Consider the following 18,394-nt stretch of genomic DNA (forward strand, 5'->3'; position numbering starts at 1 on the left):
CTCTCAGCTGTATTGTCACAAAGGTGAGATTGAGTTGTTGCCATGTAATTCTCTGAAAGCTGAGAAAAGCCATTTCGATCTCTTTCCAGTCCTAAGAATGTGATCCCTGCAAGAAGGAAAGGAAACTATAAATGGTGGTTGGCCTGGACTGCCCAGCACTGAGGAAGTGGCTGCCTCTTTATAGCCCTAAGCTCAGGGCAGAATCTCATATCTTTTTTCTAACCCTTTAGAAGGATGGGGGCTAACAGAGGAGATCCCCCTGGCAAACTGAGAGGGAAGAGTACAGATAATCATCACACAGCCCCAAAGCAAGCGCTGAACCAACAAGATAATCCACTTAGAAGGTCCAAGTCTCCTGTGATAACACTTGCGAAATTCCCAGAAATTGGAGAGAGACAAACTAAAGGGGGAACTTTTATGGGAAAGTCAATAGGCTGGTCTCTAAAGTGATTTTCTACTTCCCTGATAGCCCTGGGGCAGGAAATTCCTGTTCCAGGTTTGTCTCCAGAGAAATTATACCCCAGTCAAGACAATCAGCTCTCAGCCCTTGGAAAGGTTCTGAGCTCCTACCAAACAGGCTCCTTTCACACAGCCAGAGGTAGGGCTTCCTGACTCCTGGATTCACTATATTAGAAGGAGCAGGGAGCATCTGGTCAGTGCAAACAGGGAATGTGGGGCTCCTGATTATACAGACAGGATGATTGGGTAGGACTCCTTTGGGGAAACCTACCTTCCATCACTACATGGGGCTGTGGTGAAGCCGTCTTGCAGCGTTGCTATCATTCCAGCTTAAGGGGGATGGTGTCTTTGTGTTGAAAAGTGGAAGAGCTGTGGTTTTTAGGTTTCAAAGATTGGGCCTTTTGAAGAGCCTGTTATTTGGGGGATTGAATAGTAGAATCTTAGGTTTGGATCTCTTCGTGGGCCCTCCAGTCAGTCAGCACTGCTGCTAGTTCCCGTTCATTGCAACTGAGAGCCACCATCTTATCATCCTGCTAATACTCTGAACCTCCTGTACCTCTGTCCTATCATCAGCCCCTCTGTCAAAATCCCAACCCTGGATGAACCCAACGATTATCTTTTCCTGACCCTACAGCTAGGGAGCCACAGAAGAAAGGCACATAATAGCACACTGGGGGTCACTATAAGTTCACGGTGCCCAACTTGACCAGGGTCCTCCACACAGCCTGCTCTCATTGGGTTTCTCTGGGCAGCTCATCTCTGTGTTGTCCATAATGTCTGCCTTCTCTCCTCAAAGCTTTGACCCACACAGCTCTCCTCTCAGCAGATGACTTCACCCTGCACTCTTTACAGAGAAAACAAATCAGAAGTCCCTCAACAGCCAATACCAAACCTACCAACCTTACCTGCACCTGCTCATGGGCTGACTTTCTTCCATTCAAGGCCAGTCTCTCACCTGTGCTTTGGGTTCCATCATCCTTTCCAACCTTCTCTATCCTTATACTACCAGTAATCTCTTTTCTCACCTGTACTTCTTTCCCTCTCCATCTACTCCCCATTTTCCATTAGCATTTCAAGATGTGCTGGTCTCTCTCATCTTTAAGACAATGTCTTGCTATCGCCCAGGCTGGAGTGCAGTGGTGCAATCATGGCTCACTGAAGTCTCAACCTCCTGGGCTCAAATGATCTTCCCATCTCAGCCTCCCAAGTAGCTGGGATTACAGGAGTGTGCTACCATGCTCAGATAATTTTAAAATTTTTTTGTAGAAGGCCGGGCACGGTGGCTCACGCCTGTAATCCCAGCACTTTGGGAGGCCGAGACGGGTGGATCACGAGGTCAAGAGATCGAGACCATCCTGGCTAACACAGTGAAACCCCGTCTCTACTAAAAATACAAAAAATTAGCCTGGTGTGGTGGTGGGCACCTGTAGTCCCAGCTACACGGGAGGCTGAGGCAGGAGAATGGCATGAACCTGGGAGGTGGAGCTTGCAGTGAGCCAAGACTGTGCCACTGCACTCCAGCCTGGGCGACAGAGCAAGANATTTTTTTGTAGAAGGCCGGGCACGGTGGCTCACGCCTGTAATCCCAGCACTTTGGGAGGCCGAGACGGGTGGATCACGAGGTCAAGAGATCGAGACCATCATGGCTAACACAGTGAAACCCCGTCTCTACTAAAAATACAAAAAATTAGCCTGGTGTGGTGGTGGGCACCTGTAGTCCCAGCTACACGGGAGGCTGAGGCAGGAGAATGGCATGAACCTGGGAGGTGGAGCTTGCAGTGAGCCAAGACTGTGCCACTGCACTCCAGCCTGGGCGACAGAGCAAGACTCCATCTCAAAAAAAAAAAAAAAAAAAAAATTTTTTTTGTAGAAATGAGGTCTCGCTATATTGTCCAGGCTGGTCTTGAAATCCTGGGCTCAGGCGGTCCTCCTGCCTTGGCTTCCCAAAGTGCTGGGATTACAGATGTGAGCCACTGAGCCTCTCTCAACTTTAAAACAAACCAAATGCTTTACTTCCTCTCTTCCCTCCATTTACCACTCCCTTACCCTTTACAGCCACATTTCCTCACTCTGCACTACTCTCGGCTTACTCTGTGAGCACCACCTCATTGTCCTTTGAGATCCTAGAAAGGGTCAGCTCCTTCCTACCTTTGGGCCTTCCTGCAATTTGCCTAGCTAACTCTATCTCTTCATTAGATTCAGCTCAAACATCCCTTCCTCAAAAACTCCCGGACTAGATTTAGTCTCTTGTTAGATAATTTCCTAGCATATAATTCTCCTTCATAACCTTTATCACAATTATAATTGTGTACCTAGAAGTTTGATGTCTCTCATTGGCTAGAATGCAAATTTCATCAGGGTGGGAACTAGGTCTTATTCATTGCTATATGCCCAGTAGTCCCTGGCACATAGGAGGTGCTCTAGGTACATTTGTTAAATGAATGAGGCTTGAGTCTCTCCTACCAGCAAGAGATCAGAGATCACTAAGGGAATCTACTTCCCCCTCCAATCCCTAGCCCGTCCCATCTTCACGCTGTTCTTAAGATCTTAAGATGCAGCAGAGGGAAAAATGTAGCTCAAGTCAAAAAGCTCAAGTAACTTCAGTATATAGCATAAATGGGGCTTTTTATGAGAAGACCAATTAGCCTATGGTTGGCTTTTTTTTAATGGACTCTTTCTCTCCCTCTTTCTCTGGCGTTCAGATGTGGAATACTCAGATGACCACTGCCATTTGGTGAGTTCAGGCTTTCTTGTGCTCACCGCTGAATTGCATGCCTTCTGTAGCATGGATGGTCTCCTTGGGTAACGCTTCTGCTGTCTTCCCTTCAGATTTTACCAGATTCGGAAGCATTCCAAGATGTGCAAGGAAAGAGACATCGAGGGAAGCACAAGTTCAAAGTAAAAGAAATGTATCTGACAAAGCTGCTGTCGACCAAGGTACACTTACTGTTCTGGGAGCACTTTATGGCTACCTAGGGGGTGTATGATATGTTTGACTTAATTTCCACTGAAGTGTGAAAATGTTACAAATCCCTTGTGCCTTCTAGCAAAGCAGAATGAAAGTTTAAATTGTAAACACTTCCTACTCCGTTCTTCTTTTTATACACTACAAAGATAATAGCACTTTACAAATTTGTGCTGTAGTATCTTCAGTCAGAGATTTAATATTGTTCCCAGTATCTTTCCCTACCATTTCATTATTATTGTTATTTTTTAGGTTGACAGCATAATTATTCCTTTTTGTTTACTTGTTATTATAGATGTGCAATAAAACTCCCTTTTTGAATTGCAAATAAAATGAAGAGGATGGGAAGGGTCAATGGCTATAAACCTACTAAATCTTACTGATTTTTGTGTTTCATTTTAAAATTAAGAATTCTGCTCACACATAAAAGTGTCAGATGTGAAAGCCGGTGGAATACCAAACTGGGAGCAAATTTTACTTTATCTGGCTTTTAGTGGAATTAACAGAAGTCTGTGGTGATCTTTTTTTCTCCCCCTCTGGAATGATGAGCACTATAAATGCTATTATCTACACTTGGCCCCAGTAACTTGATGGGTATGCTTCTTCAGATTATAACAAAGAATCTGCTTAGAGCTTAGGAGATTTGTTTAGTGGGCAGAGGACAGTCCAAGCCTCTTGATTTTCTCAGCTGTCCCATAGAGCTCAGCCTATTTGGCTTTTGTAAAATACTCAAATGCTTTGGAAAGTACACAATAAAACCTTATGATAGAAATATATGCAACAGGAAAAATTCTGGGAACAGAGCAGCATCACTTGAGCTTTTCCAGGCTGAACATAACTAATAAAAGCCAAATATCCGTGGCTTCCTGGTTTATGTAAACAGCCCTACAACTGACATTTCAACTGCTAGAGATTTCTGAGATACCCTCCCAGTTGACTAAACAATGTTGCTATCAGCAAGAAGCTTATGAACCAAATCTAAACCTGGGCATGGATTTTCAGGACTTTTGTCCCATACTGTGAGCACTGGCCTCATTTGACAATTTTACATTTTTCTCTTCAGTTTGTTTTTCCCTGTTTTGCACATTATTTTCCCTGAATTTGGATTAGATTTTGCTATTACATTTTCCAAACCACTACCACACTTTTTAATCTCCCAAATCTGATGTTGTCTGTCTTTCAGGTGGCAATTCATTCTGTGCTTGAAAAACTTTTTAGAAGCATTTGGAGTTTACCCAACAGCAGAGCTCCATTTGCTATAAAATACTTTTTTGACTTTTTGGACGCCCAGGCTGAAAACAAAAAAATCACAGATCCTGACGTCGTACATATTTGGAAAACAAACAGGTGGGAATGTAGGTGATTATTGCCTGTTTTCAAGAATCTGGGACAGAATATTAACTAAAAAAAAGACAGATAGTTACAGAAGGATTCATTTATCTCTATATCAGAATCTTTGGGCTTGGTAAGCTATCATGTCAAAGTAGTTTCTTATTCTGTTACTATTTTTAAACAATAAAGGAAACTATTCCTATGCCAAGAATCCTATTCTTGAAGATAAACTGTTATCTTTGGTGCATGATAAAGACTTTGTCTCGAATGTTAAGTTGACCAGCAAAGAATGAGAAATTAATATTTGTGATTTTATATCATTTTTGCATTAGAGAAAATGTTATGATAAACCATTTTTAGTTCCTAATCAGTTACTTTGCAGTCCCAAACTGTCTATACTCATTCTGTACAGATTTTTTTTTATTTTATCAAGTGCAGTACTCAGATACTATGGTAATTAGCCAAAAGTCTGTGTTTTGTTTTGTATTTTAATATTTTACCTTAAGCACAGGCAAGGTATCCAAATTTTGTCTCCTCAGTAAAGAAATGTAGCTCATGATCTCTCTTTGAAATGCTGTGTGCATGGGCCGGATAAGACTCAGTTATGATGAAGTAGAACTTCTCAGTGCAAGCCCAAGGCTTTCCAGGCACTGAAGGCAGCCAGGTCACTTTAAATGAGTATCAAAAGCTGAAGTTTCAGAGCTCTAGGTCTAATTTCCCATTTAATCCAGATCTATCCCAATTCTCTACACTGGCTTGCTCCCTTCTCTTCCTGTGTTCTAGCATCTTTTTTTGAGACAGGGTCTCCCTCTTGTCGCCCAGGCTGGAGTGCAGTGGTGGAATCTCGGTTCACTGTAACCTCTGCCTACTGGGCTCAAGTAATTCTCCCACTTCAGCTTCCCAAGTAGCTGGAATTCGAGCATGCCACTGCACTCAGCTAATTTTTAAAACTTTTTGTGAGATGAGGTCTCACTACATTGCCCAAGCTGGTCTCAAACTCCTGGACTCAAGCCGTACTGCTGCTTCAGCCTCCCAAAGTAGTGAGATTACAGGTGTGAGCCACTGCCCCTAGCCTGTTCTAGCCTCTTATCTGTAGTCCCTGCCACTCCCAACCACTCCCACATCAAGCCTGGGAGCTGAGGACCACCATTCCACCTTGAAGATTGTGGCATCTGAGCAGGGCACCAGCCAGGACAGTAAAGCTATTGGGAGACCCAGCAGCATATGGTGGAGATAATGAGCTGGGCCAGAGTTGAAAAGGAGATAATGGAAGGACTTTGAACCAGTCCCAAGTTCATGTTCGGGTATTTGAGTACCTACTATGGGCCAAGCAGTTAGGTGCTGGAGATACAGTAACAAAACAGATGAAAGTCCAGGTCCCATTCTAATAGCTGGGGACAGACACTAAATGCAGTATGTAAACAGTAGTACATTAGCAGATGATGAGTGCAGTGGAGAAAGTAGGAAAGGAGGCTAGTATGTGTCAGGACTAGGTGATCCGAGAAGGCCTCACAGAGATGGTGACACTTGAGCCAAGTCTTGAAAGAGGAGAGGGCATAAACCATGAGACTACCTGAGGCAAGAAAGTTTCAGGCAGACAGATGCCAAGAGCACAAGTTGTGAGGCACATGCTTGCTTGACCCATATGAAGAACAGCAAGGAGTATAGGAGAGTTGGAATGAGTGTGGTGAGGAGCAGTGGGATAGGAGGGCAGAGGGCCAGGTCGTGCAGGGTGTTATCCAGAGGGGGATGGACAGCCTCCGAGGGTTGGAGCAGAGGAGAGACATAGCCTGATTCTGTGTTGAGAGGACTGCTGATAGGCGAGAACAAACTGTCAGGGAAATAATCCAGGTGAGAGAGATTATATATATAATCAAGAGCTATCTGGAGAAAATTCTTGTCCATGGCCATTTTCAAACTTACCCTCCTCTATCCTCCTTTTCAGTAGCTCTGGCAGTTAACCCTTTCTTGTTCTTTCCAAGTGAGCTTCTGTCTGTCATTTGGTATGTTTGCCTAAGCAGAGTTGTATACTTCAATAACAAGGACAAAAACACTCGTTTACAAACTGTGATAAACAGACCATTGGCTTCATGAATGGCCCTATTTCATGAATGGCCCTATTTGAAAAGAGATTATTCTCTCTTTGAACAGCCTTCCTCTTCGCTTCTGGGTAAACATCCTGAAGAACCCTCAGTTTGTCTTTGACATTAAGAAGACACCACACATAGACGGCTGTTTGTCAGTGATTGCCCAGGCATTCATGGATGCATTTTCTCTCACAGAGCAGCAACTAGGGAAGGTAAGGCCCAACTTGAGTATTTCCTGTATGAGTCTTATGAGTTTGACACACTTGTCTTTCTGATAAGCACTCAAATAACAAACAATTGGTCTAAACTACACCAGCTAAAAAGAAATAGCAAGGGCCACTGTAAATTTGCTGTTCTTTAAAATCTGTCTCATTATTTTTAATCTAATTTTTTAAAAGGGAAAAACAAAATAATTAGCCCCACCTGACTGCAGAATTCTGCCTGTGAAAAACTTTATCACAAAGTATGCGTTTTGTTTCCTAGAAAAACATTCTATGGACACTGATAAACTGTTAACCCAAAATATGCAACTATTGAAATTTGCCTAAATAAATTCTATTTGAATATACATAAAATGCCTATTGGAATGTAACACATTGCTTATGGGACAGAAAATCTTGCCTGAGATTTCTAACAATACCAGTTTGTCTGTTTCTAATCAAAGCATGAGTACTGTTTTCCTATGGTTTTCTTTGCTGATCAAAAGTCCCAAGAACGCAAAGAAAGATAAAAATACAGAGCAAACTTTGAAAGAGATGTTTTGGTCTTATTTGAGCGCTCCAAAATATACGAAACTGACCAATATCTGTGCCTAATGGATCTTTGAACACTGAGGAGGAGCTCTTGGGTGGGACTTTAAGAGTACCTGGAATGAATGGAGACTGATGTTCCGTAGGTGCCTCAGACTCCCAGTCATAATCTAAACTCTTTATCATCAGTATTTCTGCAAAACAAACCTGTTTTTACTTTTGTCTTCCCTAGCATTGCCTAGTCTCTCAAGGTAGAATCCTCAACGTTATCTTTGATTCACTCCTCTTCCTTCCAACCTCTATCCCCAAACTATTGGTTACCACTCACTTCTGTCTCAAATGTCTGTCCCTCCCTCCTCCTTACTTAGCCTTATCCCTTCATCCCATCCCTACTGGGATAATAATTGCTTCCTAATTGGGGTCCTTGCCCCTGCTGTCTACCTATCCCCTAAACTTTTCCTTTTCACTCTCTCTCAGGTAATCTTTCTAAAACATAAATCTGATGTCAGTCTGCTTCTTAAAAATTGCAAATATTTCCCATTACCACCTACCAGCTAAAGTCTTCACAGTGCAACATAGTGCTTCCTGATGGCCTTCAGCCCTCTTTGCTGGCCTCGTTATTTTCTTGCACACTCCAGATACCCACTGTGCTACAGCTTTTACTTTTCCCAAGTTCACACCATGAACTTGTTCTCACACCCCTTTGCTCATCTTTCCTGTCTTACAATCTGTCTAGTAAAATCCTCCCCATTCATTCATCATAAACATTTTATTCATTCAACAAACATAATTTCCTAATGAGGACCAGAAACTGTAGGAGACTCAGATCAGTCTAAATACGCCTACTTTGTGAACTTCCCCAATGTATTTCCTACAGTACTTTCTTCATTTGACTAACAAAGTTCATCTTAGCTTGCAGCACACTGAAAGGCACTTAAATGTTTATTCACACTAAAAACATTTATGAATTATGTTCTTGACACATTTCACTTAATCCTCACAAGTACCAAATAAGGTAGTTGTTATTACCCTCATTTTATAGATGAGAAAATTGATGTTCTGGGAGGTTACAAGTCTTCCCTGAAACCACACAAAGTAGCAAATTATGATTTCTGATTTATCCAACTCTTTTTGTCAACTCCTGCTGCTAATTATTTGTATCATAGTAAGCACTTCGTAAATCTGTCTTTGCAACTAGATTGTAAGCTTCTCAAGGGCAGTCACTGGTCTTCATCATTGTACTCTCAATGCCTGCTCCAGTGCTTGCTTAATAATGTTTACTGAATGAATGAATGATAGCATGATTTCTGGGTTCCACTTAAATTTGACAAATGAGAAAATCTCAGTAATATCTCAGTCTCTAGGCATCCTTCAGAATGATTCATCAAGCCATTGATTCAGCCTCATGGGCTGGGACATTAGCCCTATCGTTAACTTACCTATCTTTCCTGAGTAGAATTTTTTAAAGTTTTGTGAAAAATAATGACTTTTAAAAATAAAATCATATTTAATTTTTAAATATCACTGTTATAATTATGTAGAAACATTCAACCTGCCAGGGAACCTTTGCAAAATCACACATGAGAGCCACCAATACTAATGACCATGTGTTCCCTTGAAGAAACTGGAAGATCTTTATAATCTAATGAAATAAAAGGGACAAGCTGGAAAATCTGCCACTGCCAATTACTTACCAGTTTCATGGTTATATAAAGGGCTCAATCAGACCTACAATCAAGTCTTTTATAAATGCCAAATTCACTGGTGGGTGAGGATGAGAGCAAATGTTTTAATTCAGGCTTTTTACAACCATTAGTAATGAACTATGATTGAAATAAGTTCCATTGTTACAGTAACTCAAAATCATGCAAAAATAATAATTTTAGTTCTTTTATGAGAGGAAGGCAGAATATATTAGCATTTAATCTGCCTGAAAATAACAGTGACTCACCAGAACTATATAGATAGCAGTCAGTCATTCAGTCAACAACATTTAAGGCCTATTGCATGAAGCCTTCTAGCAAGAGGTAAAACTGGTGGTGGGGGTTCAGCTACATTGGTGTATTATAAATTCCTCCCCCACCTTTTTTTTTTTTTTTTTTTTTTACTGTTTTGGTGATGGTTGCTTTTTTTTTTTTTTTCTTCCCCAGGAAGCACCAACTAATAAGCTTCTCTATGCCAAGGATATCCCAACCTACAAAGAAGAAGTAAAATCTTATTACAAAGCAATCAGGGATTTGCCTCCATTGTCATCCTCAGAAATGGAAGAATTTTTAACTCAGGAATCTAAGGTATCATTAGAAAGCAGAAATAAGCTTATATTTGGTTACTTTAAGTCATTTCAGAATCTCTCAACAAGTCTTTCTTTTAGAAACACGAAAATGAATTTAATGAAGAAGTGGCCTTGACAGAAATTTACAAATACATCGTAAAATATTTTGATGAGGTAAGATTTTAAATAACATTGTTTTTAACCTATGAATCAGGCACAAGGATGTGGTTATAGCATTCTATCAGTTTCAGAACAGCTCTGGCATCCCAAAAGGCCAGAAAGGGAAGCCAGGAAGCCTGTCTGAGATGGGGGATCCTGGCACTGAGCCAGACCCTGCACATGGCTGCTCCTCTTACAGTTTTATCATGCTGCCCACATTTGGACCAGCCTGAATGTACATTTGAGTTCATGGGGCCTACAGTCTCACTGACTCAAGTTAACTTTGATGAGTAAGTAGTGGCCCTATCAAATGGGGTCAGCTTATGCTTGATTGTAATTTGCTAAAAATGAAAGCTAAGCTTGTTAAATTGCCTAGATTCTGTATTCAATCGTTATATGAAATTATGACATATTTCTAACTTAAGCAACTATTTCAATAAAACATTCTCCTTTATGATTAATTCTCCTTAATCTGGGTTTTTTTCTTTGGAAATTCACACAGACACATTCATCAGATGCTTTGTTTCCAAACAAATGTTAACTCCCCCTTCCCTGATTCCCCCCCAATCAGTCATGCTGGGACAGGCTATCCATGTCAATGGTGAGAATAGCTCACCAATTCCATTTGCTACTTGAAGATGAAGTGAAGCTCTAAGGTAGGGTAGAGGCAATGAGTTCTTAAACATGATAAGCATCCCTCGTTCCAGGGGTCAGGGGAGAGAAGGGAAGCACTGGGGAAGGGAGGGGAAGAGGAGGGACTACACTGCCCAGATGGGAGGGAAGGGAAGGATCTGTCTCTGACCAGGATGTCCTTGCCTGCTGCATTTAAGGAGAAATACTTGCCTGCATGTTGGCTGCCCAGGAATGCTTGCTGTGCTTGGAATGGCTGTGACATAATGCATAAAGCAGGGCCTTGGAAGCCTGGCCCCATATTTGTAAGCAAATAGTTGGTATTTCTTGCGAGCTTCTATTTTAAGCCAAGGTATTGTTGATCCTGTGATAAGGACTTAGCAAAACAACTTGCAAAGTGAGTATGTAAATGATGGAAGAAAATGTTGGCATCTGTTTCATACAGATTTTACCACTCATAGCATCAGGTATGCAAAAAACAGAATTGTAATGCTAAAACCACAATATCTAAAATAACTGTTCTAATTGTCAACAGATTCTAAATAAACTAGAAAGAGAACGAGGGCTGGAAGAAGCTCAGAAACAACTCTTGCATGTAAAAGTCTTATTTGATGAAAAGAAGAAATGCAAGTGGATGTAAGCACTCTGGGGCCTGGCTTAATCTGGCAAAGTTCTTCAGACGACTTGGGAGCAAAATGGCTGCTTGAGCTACTCTGTGTCGTTAATTTCTTGTTTGCACATAGGTTCCACTTTGAGCACTGTCTTTTTAAGAGACCAAGGCACATGCACAGCTTTAAAAAAGCATACCAACCATTGTGCCTGTGTGTCTACTGTGGGAACCCTTCTGTAAATAGAGTTGAAGTGGTTGTTGCAAACAGTCTCCTTGTTTACAGAGAATACAGGGCCAGTAAGCGAATGTCAGTATTGTAACTACAGTCTCCACTTAAGCACAATGATATAAGTGGTTTTGTTTGAAAACTACAGCTATGTAGCACTTGTGCTACACTGTACCTCTGCATTGTAAGGGGATACTGCCAGTGCTCAAAACAAAATGTGAAATGAGTCATTTGGAAACAAGGTGGGGGTGTTAGGGCAACCTCGAGGATTTGCAGCATTGAAACTTTCCCCAGTAGTTCTTGGAAAAGCCGACCGCAGAATTTGGTAGTGTACACTTAGCATTTGTGAGTGTGTGTGTGTGTTTAAACCAAAAACTAACAGTGTTGCAACATTGTTGAAAGGGCTCGTGTTTTTCAGTGGTCATCAACTGCACTCCATCAAACTCACCTCCATTTCACCAAGGAGCTCTAAAGTAAGGAGAGTGGGCTTTATTTAAATGAACAGCATTTTAACCAGATACTTTGTCTTAATGTATGTTCCTTTTTTTCCCACCTATTTTTTCATACTAAATGTATTTGATAGTGGACATGTTGAATATTTACAAAAAAATCAATTCATTTCTGTTTCAAAACCTTTGATCAGAACGATCTGTGGAAGAGTAACTCCATTTCTATATGAGTGTCTCCTTGCTTTAGATTTCTGGTGAACCCTGTGGTTATGAATACTTGTGTGTGATTTTAAAAAAAAGATACATTTTACATTTCATCGAATTGCTGTTCACACTGGAGTATTATATATAAATATATATATTTGAGGCCCAAGGCCTGAAAAGTATTAGTATACAACTTGGTATCTTAGTCTTACTATGTACTTTTTGAAAGTATTCCTCGCAGGAGAAAGAATTTAAAATACCCATTTTATTCATGCCTTTCTTTTTAAAAAATTCTCTATCCAGTTATACTGTAGTCTTTTTAGTGCTGATTTTTTATTCCTGAATTTTTGCTGCTCATGACCAGTTTTAATACCACTGTGTTTTCCTTCTATTAAACCAGAAGAAGTAAACAGCATAATTGGCAACTCTTTTCTTGTGGCAGGCACCTTTTACCCTTGGTGCTCCAAATCCCCCATCTAGGAAAGAAATTTTTTCAAGTCAAATAACATTGATCACATATTCCTTGAAATCATTTACCAACACTGTATGGAGCATTAGGATTTAAATATGAATTTGTCTTAGATAAAGGCATTCCTTTTTGCTCCTGAATTATCTGGAAAAGCATGAGAGAGGTGACACCTCAACAAACTGATCAGAGAAAATAAGCAGTTACTACCCTGATAGGCACCTTCCCAATCCTGTTGCTTTTGACCATTGTCTGTCCAACGGACACACCTCAAACAAAACTACCAAATAGGTTATAGATCAGAATAAAGGTGAGAGGTCTGGTCCCCATCTAAGGCTGCTACAGTCTTCAAAGAGGCGAAGGAGTTCATAAGAGAACAACAGTAGGAGAGTTGAGAGCCAAGGGTAGGAGAGTTGCCCAAAAGACTTCCCCTACTTTAGGGTACTGAAAACGCAAAGGATCAGCTACAGCTTTATCTAAGTATTTACTGAATGCTACATGAGGGTGTCCCTGTCCAGCTTTCTGACACATGAGTCCTGTGTGGAGAGTTACCTCCTCTTCCGGGGACTGTGCTGTTGGGAACTTTGGGCAAGTCACTTACCTCTTTGTGCCTCAATTTCTGTATAATATTTCTAAGCTACCTCACTGAGGTGGTATGAAGATTCACTAATGTATGTAGCGTGTTTGTCAATCCTCCAGTGAAAAGCACTATCTAGATCACATTTTGGATCACATTAGCCAAATGCAGTAAATGGCCAAATTAGATGTGTGCTGAAGACAATCAGTCACTGGGTCTATATTAAACAGCAACCAGAGCAACAAATGGCAAACAATTTCTATTTTCAAGTTTCTTTGCATATTTTTTTGGTGCAAAACAGTTCATTTATAAACTTTTTTTCCTAACACTAGTGTCTACAGCAGCATTTAAAAAATTCTGTTACCTTTTCTGTATTAGGATTTAAAGTCTATTTCTTATTGTATACCTGATTGAAGCTGTTCTTGGAGATGAATGTTTTAATGTCTATACCCAAAAAAAATAAACATTTTGATGTAACTGTGGACTGTCTTTTTTTTTCAATTTTCTAGTTATAATAGGTTTTTTATTCTAAGTGGCTCCATGGAAATTATTTTTCAGAGACAAAGTGTCACTGTATATGCTGTGAATAAGCAGCTATACTATGTAGTAAGTAAACCTAGTTTCTTGCTAAATGGTGCTAAGGACTGCTCAATTACAATCCTGGCCTCCACTATCAACCTGGACTTTTGACTATAAACACCTTGGGATAATGAACATTCCACTTAATTTGGGAGACTTGAGCTTTAGCCTTGTTAACATAAAATTATTCCAGCAGAATTCCTCTAAAAGATACCACATTAAAAAGGCTTCCAGTGGTGTAAAAAAAAATGAGAGCATACTTAGGGACACAAAACACATAATTATTTGGTTAGAGCTACAGTAATGGGAAGTAAAGTTAAATACCAACAATGTTTATAAAGGGACCTGAGTTCAAGTTTTATAATCAATGGCCCCCTTGTTAATACAATAATATGATTTAATTATTTGCACTTATTTTCTCTTCTAACAAAGCCAAAGTCAGTAGACGGTCATGTTGCTAAATATATGCTATATGGTTTATGTAAAATTAAACACAAGACGATATAGATTAAAAAAAATTAAGCTCTTTAATAAATTATGTATGTGTACACAGCTTTTAGAAAAGGTAGCCTTTTGAATATAGATACCTTTACCTTCTTTATGCTGACTTTTAAATTGTCATCTTTTTATATAGTAAACCAGAAGATGTGTACGGACCCTGTTATTGCCAAGTATCCCAAGGATGAAGAGGGAATTAATGATAGTTATATTCCAAGGATGAAGAGGGAATTAATGATAGTTATATTTCACTCAAAATGCCAAAAAAAATTTCAACAAAGTAAAAATTTTAAAACTTGACTCTAGTTCCTTTCATTCTCAAACCATTGTCAAATATTCTAAATATCTCTGAGACTTTCTCTTGTAATGCTTCACTTGTATAATCCTAAAATCCTGACAGTCATACAATACAGCATGTAGTAGTAGGTACCTTTTCTTGAGGCACATTCAAGTGTTTTGGCAAACAGTAAAAAGTATCTAAATGCCACAGGTTAAAACATCAAGTTTTCCTGAGTCACCAACTTCACCTCTTTTGATCTGCCTGTTCTCCAAGAACATCATTCTCCAGAAGATCCAAGTTCCTCTAGTTGTTTTCTTTGTGTTGTCTCCAGTTCTTCTAGTCTTTTGCGAAGTAGGGAGAGTTCCCTTTGATGTTGTTCCTCCTTAAAATGATGTAGAGAAAACATAGCAAAAGAAACTATTAAAAAACTAGTAGAAAAATAACTGTTAGGCAGCAGCCTTGGACTGCCTCTTTTATATATGCCTATAATATGTGGCAAGGAAATGTTGACCACCGTAGCAGTCTAAAAACAGTAGCATGGGCTAAACTACCATCTAGTTTTGCTTCTCTCCTGCCTCAGGCTCTAGCCTTAAGCAAAACCCATAGTCTGTTCTTCTCTAAGTGTAAAATTCACCAGGGAGTGAATTAGAAAATACTAATGCAGGGCCCACGTATACTTACATGGCATCTTTCCAACAACACTGGTGTTTAACAGCAGTTTATTATATAATAAAGCACTTGGCCTTAGATTCAATTCAGTGATTAAAATCTGTGCTTACATTATAAAATGTAATTACTTATTAATACTCCATCTTCTGAAAATGAATCAAATCTGATTCCTTCAATACCTCAGGGGCCTGATACAACAGAAAGAGCCCAGGTTTTGGATTCAACAGGTTTAGGTTTGAAACTTTGTCACTTATTAGCTATGACCTCATGCAAGTCACTTCAGTCTGAATCAGTTCCCTTACCTATGAATTAGGAATAGTAATATCTGCCCTCAAAGCATTTTTCGTTAGTATTAGGCATTGCACGGAACATGCAGTTCACTGCGTTAGTAAATTCTCAGTAGTAATTAGTATTAACATTATGAATAAGCTACAAACTCTAGGTTACTCAAAGACTCAATCAACTTTCCTCTTTTCTATTGTCCAGTAAGAGATTTCACTCCCAGCACCATCACTAAAGGATCATGATTCAAACTGAATTCAGCAAATTTCTAGGCTAAATGAAAGGGAAGAAGTTAAAACTAGTTTTAAATGTTTATGCCATTTTTGTGGTGAATTTTGAGCACTGACCAAAGTGATAAATTGAGTTTTATCACCGTATTTAAACATTAAAAACCTACAAAAATGTATGACTTTTTTTCTAAAAAAAATAAATGCTCATACCTGCATATGAGGAAGAAATGGTAGTTCCATGCTTGCAACCATGGCTGATGATTGAAAGCTAACAGGATTGATAGATGCCGTTGGAGGCATGTTAGGGACCAAAATTAGACTTCGAAATTCATTATGTCTTCTCTGTATATCTTTTAGTCTTTTTTGAAGCCTTGTATAGTCTTCAAAAGGAACATTTTGTCTTAAAAAGAAAAAATGTTTATTTAATATGGTTATACCCTATTGAAGCACAGTATGATTCACAGAATATAATTTTAAACTGGAAGAGGATTTCTAAATTATGAGATCTATATATAATATATAGATAAAAAATCTGTTTACCTAGAAAGATAAACAGAAACATGACATAACATCTTACTCATTAGCAATCATTAGCATTGCAGACTATCAACTCATTATAAAGTTATATTTGCTAATTAAAGATCTAAAATCTTTTGATACTTTGGTACTCACTCCTACCCTCCCACTCACTCCCATTCATGAATCCTGAAACTAAAGGGAGACTCTAAACCAAAAGAATGCCTTATCTTACAGAAAGAATCAAATAAAAATACAGTTCATCCCTCAGTATACACATGGGATTAGTTCCAGGACATCCCTCATATATCAAAGCCTATGCATACAAGTCCCGCAGTCAGCCCTGCAGAAACCTGCATAATGGAAAAGTTGGTTCTCTGAACTGGAGGGTTTCACATCCTGTGGAATACTATATTTTCTATCCATGTTTGCCTGAAAAAAAAATCTGCATATAAGTAGATCCATGCAGTTCAAGCCCATGTTGTCAAGGGTCAAGTGTAAAGAAAATGCTAGATTGAAGCTTACAAAATTGCCATTTTTAATAGGTGAAATATGGTCAAATACAGAGATTTTCACATAGTTCAATCTAATTTTTAAAATGTCAGTGTGATATTATAGTAAGAAATGTATATTTGGTCTTTGCCCTTGGTTCCTGGCACATAGCTCCTAAAACTCTGGGAAACTGAATTGATAAGAGTATCTTTTGTATATAAATAAGATAACTGGTGGCTGGGGGCCCCTGAATAGCTTTAGGATGATCGGGCAGGTCACCAGAAAGATTGAGGCATGATTGGAGGGTTGGAACTTTCAGCCCCACTCTCCAACCCCCCGCCACCGCATGACATCTGGGAAGGTAAAGGGCTAAAGGTTGAGTTGATCACCAACGGCCAATGATGTAATCAATCATGTCTATGTAATGAAGCCTCCATAAAAATCCAAAAGGCTGGGGTCAGAGAGCTTCTGGATTGCTGAACATGTGGAGGTGTCTGGAGGCAGGCATGCCCAGAGAGGGCATGGAAACTCCATGCCCCCTTCCTCATACTTTTTCCTATGTATCTCTTTCATCTGGCTGCTCATCTGTATCTTTTGTAATACCCTTTCTAATAAGCTGGTTAACATAAGTTTCCCTGAGTTCTGTAATCTGCTCTAGCAAATTAATTGAACATGATGAGCAGATCATGGGAACCCCAATTTACAGCCATTTTTAGCCAGTCAGTCAGAAGCGCGGGTTACAACCTGGGGCTTATGGCTGCATTCTGAAGTGGGGAGCAGTGTTGTGGGACTGAGCCCTCTACCTGTGGGATCTGATGCTAAATCCAGGTAGACAGTATCAGACCTGAATTACAGGACACCTAGCTCGTGTCCACTGGAGAACTGATTACTCCATGTATAGGAAAAAACCCCAAAACATCTGGTGTCAGAAATGTTGTGCTGACTGTGTGAGAATAGGAAAAACACTGGTTTCATAATAGGAAAAAAAACAGTGTTTTTCCTATTATAAAAGGTAATCACAAAGGTGAAGCTACACAACTTTAGGAAAAACAACAAGGAGAAAAAGGCTAACTTTCCAGGCCTTCACAGATCATCATTTTTTGGACATGACTTTCAATAACCATTAATCACACCAGTAATCAAATATAATTTCAAAATCACTCAAAATTCTAGATGATCTGCACCACAGCTGGCCAATCTTGAATTGCTAACGTTTCAATATTAATGTTTATGGAAGAGGAAGTACGTTGAATTCTGTTTTAGAAGGACTGAGCCAGGAATGGTGGCTCATGCTTGTAATCCCAGTGCTTTGGGAGGCTGAGGCAGGAGAATGGATTAAGCCCAGGGGTTCGAGGCTACAGTTAGCTACGATTGTGCCACTGCACTCCACCCTGGACAACAGACCAAGACCCCATATTAAAAAAAAAAAAGAATTGAAACAAAATTGAAAATTACAAGTGTGTTTGTATTTACAAATTACTACCAAATTAATAAACTAAAGGTGGCTTCCTACTTTGGAACATAGTATTATAAGGCTGGCACTAATTCTACAGTCTAGAAGCCTCTAGAATGTTCTTTAAAAAACAATTGTTCACCTTTTGGTAATAATTGCACCCAAGAACACCAGTGCACATCATAAAACATCACTGCATGGTATTATAGG

General features: G+C 39.7%; 2 protein-coding genes across 2 annotated transcripts in view; one reads left to right on the forward strand and one right to left on the reverse strand.

Moving 5' to 3' along the window:
- Positions 1-13,665, forward strand: part of PLXNC1 (plexin C1) — a 158,664-nt gene extending 144,999 nt beyond the window's left edge. Inside the window, exons 25-31 of the mRNA XM_025402584.1 lie at positions 3,162-3,193; positions 3,289-3,396; positions 4,608-4,771; positions 6,908-7,055; positions 9,743-9,883; positions 9,964-10,038; positions 11,189-13,665. Of these exons, the coding sequence (XP_025258369.1) occupies positions 3,162-3,193; positions 3,289-3,396; positions 4,608-4,771; positions 6,908-7,055; positions 9,743-9,883; positions 9,964-10,038; positions 11,189-11,293 (773 nt within the window). The 3' untranslated portion in view covers positions 11,294-13,665. The remainder of the gene's footprint in view (positions 1-3,161; positions 3,194-3,288; positions 3,397-4,607; positions 4,772-6,907; positions 7,056-9,742; positions 9,884-9,963; positions 10,039-11,188) is intronic.
- Positions 12,449-18,394, reverse strand: part of CEP83 (centrosomal protein 83) — a 148,642-nt gene continuing 142,696 nt past the window's right edge. The window contains exons 15-17 of the mRNA XM_025402585.1: positions 15,934-16,123; positions 14,790-14,924; positions 12,449-12,618 (exon numbers count right to left, since the gene is read on the reverse strand). Of these exons, the coding sequence (XP_025258370.1) occupies positions 14,820-14,924; positions 15,934-16,123 (295 nt within the window). The 3' untranslated portion in view covers positions 12,449-12,618; positions 14,790-14,819. The remainder of the gene's footprint in view (positions 12,619-14,789; positions 14,925-15,933; positions 16,124-18,394) is intronic.

This window comes from Theropithecus gelada, chromosome 11 (genome assembly GCF_003255815.1).
Source record: "Theropithecus gelada isolate Dixy chromosome 11, Tgel_1.0, whole genome shotgun sequence".
Lineage (NCBI taxonomy): Eukaryota > Metazoa > Chordata > Mammalia > Primates > Cercopithecidae > Theropithecus > Theropithecus gelada.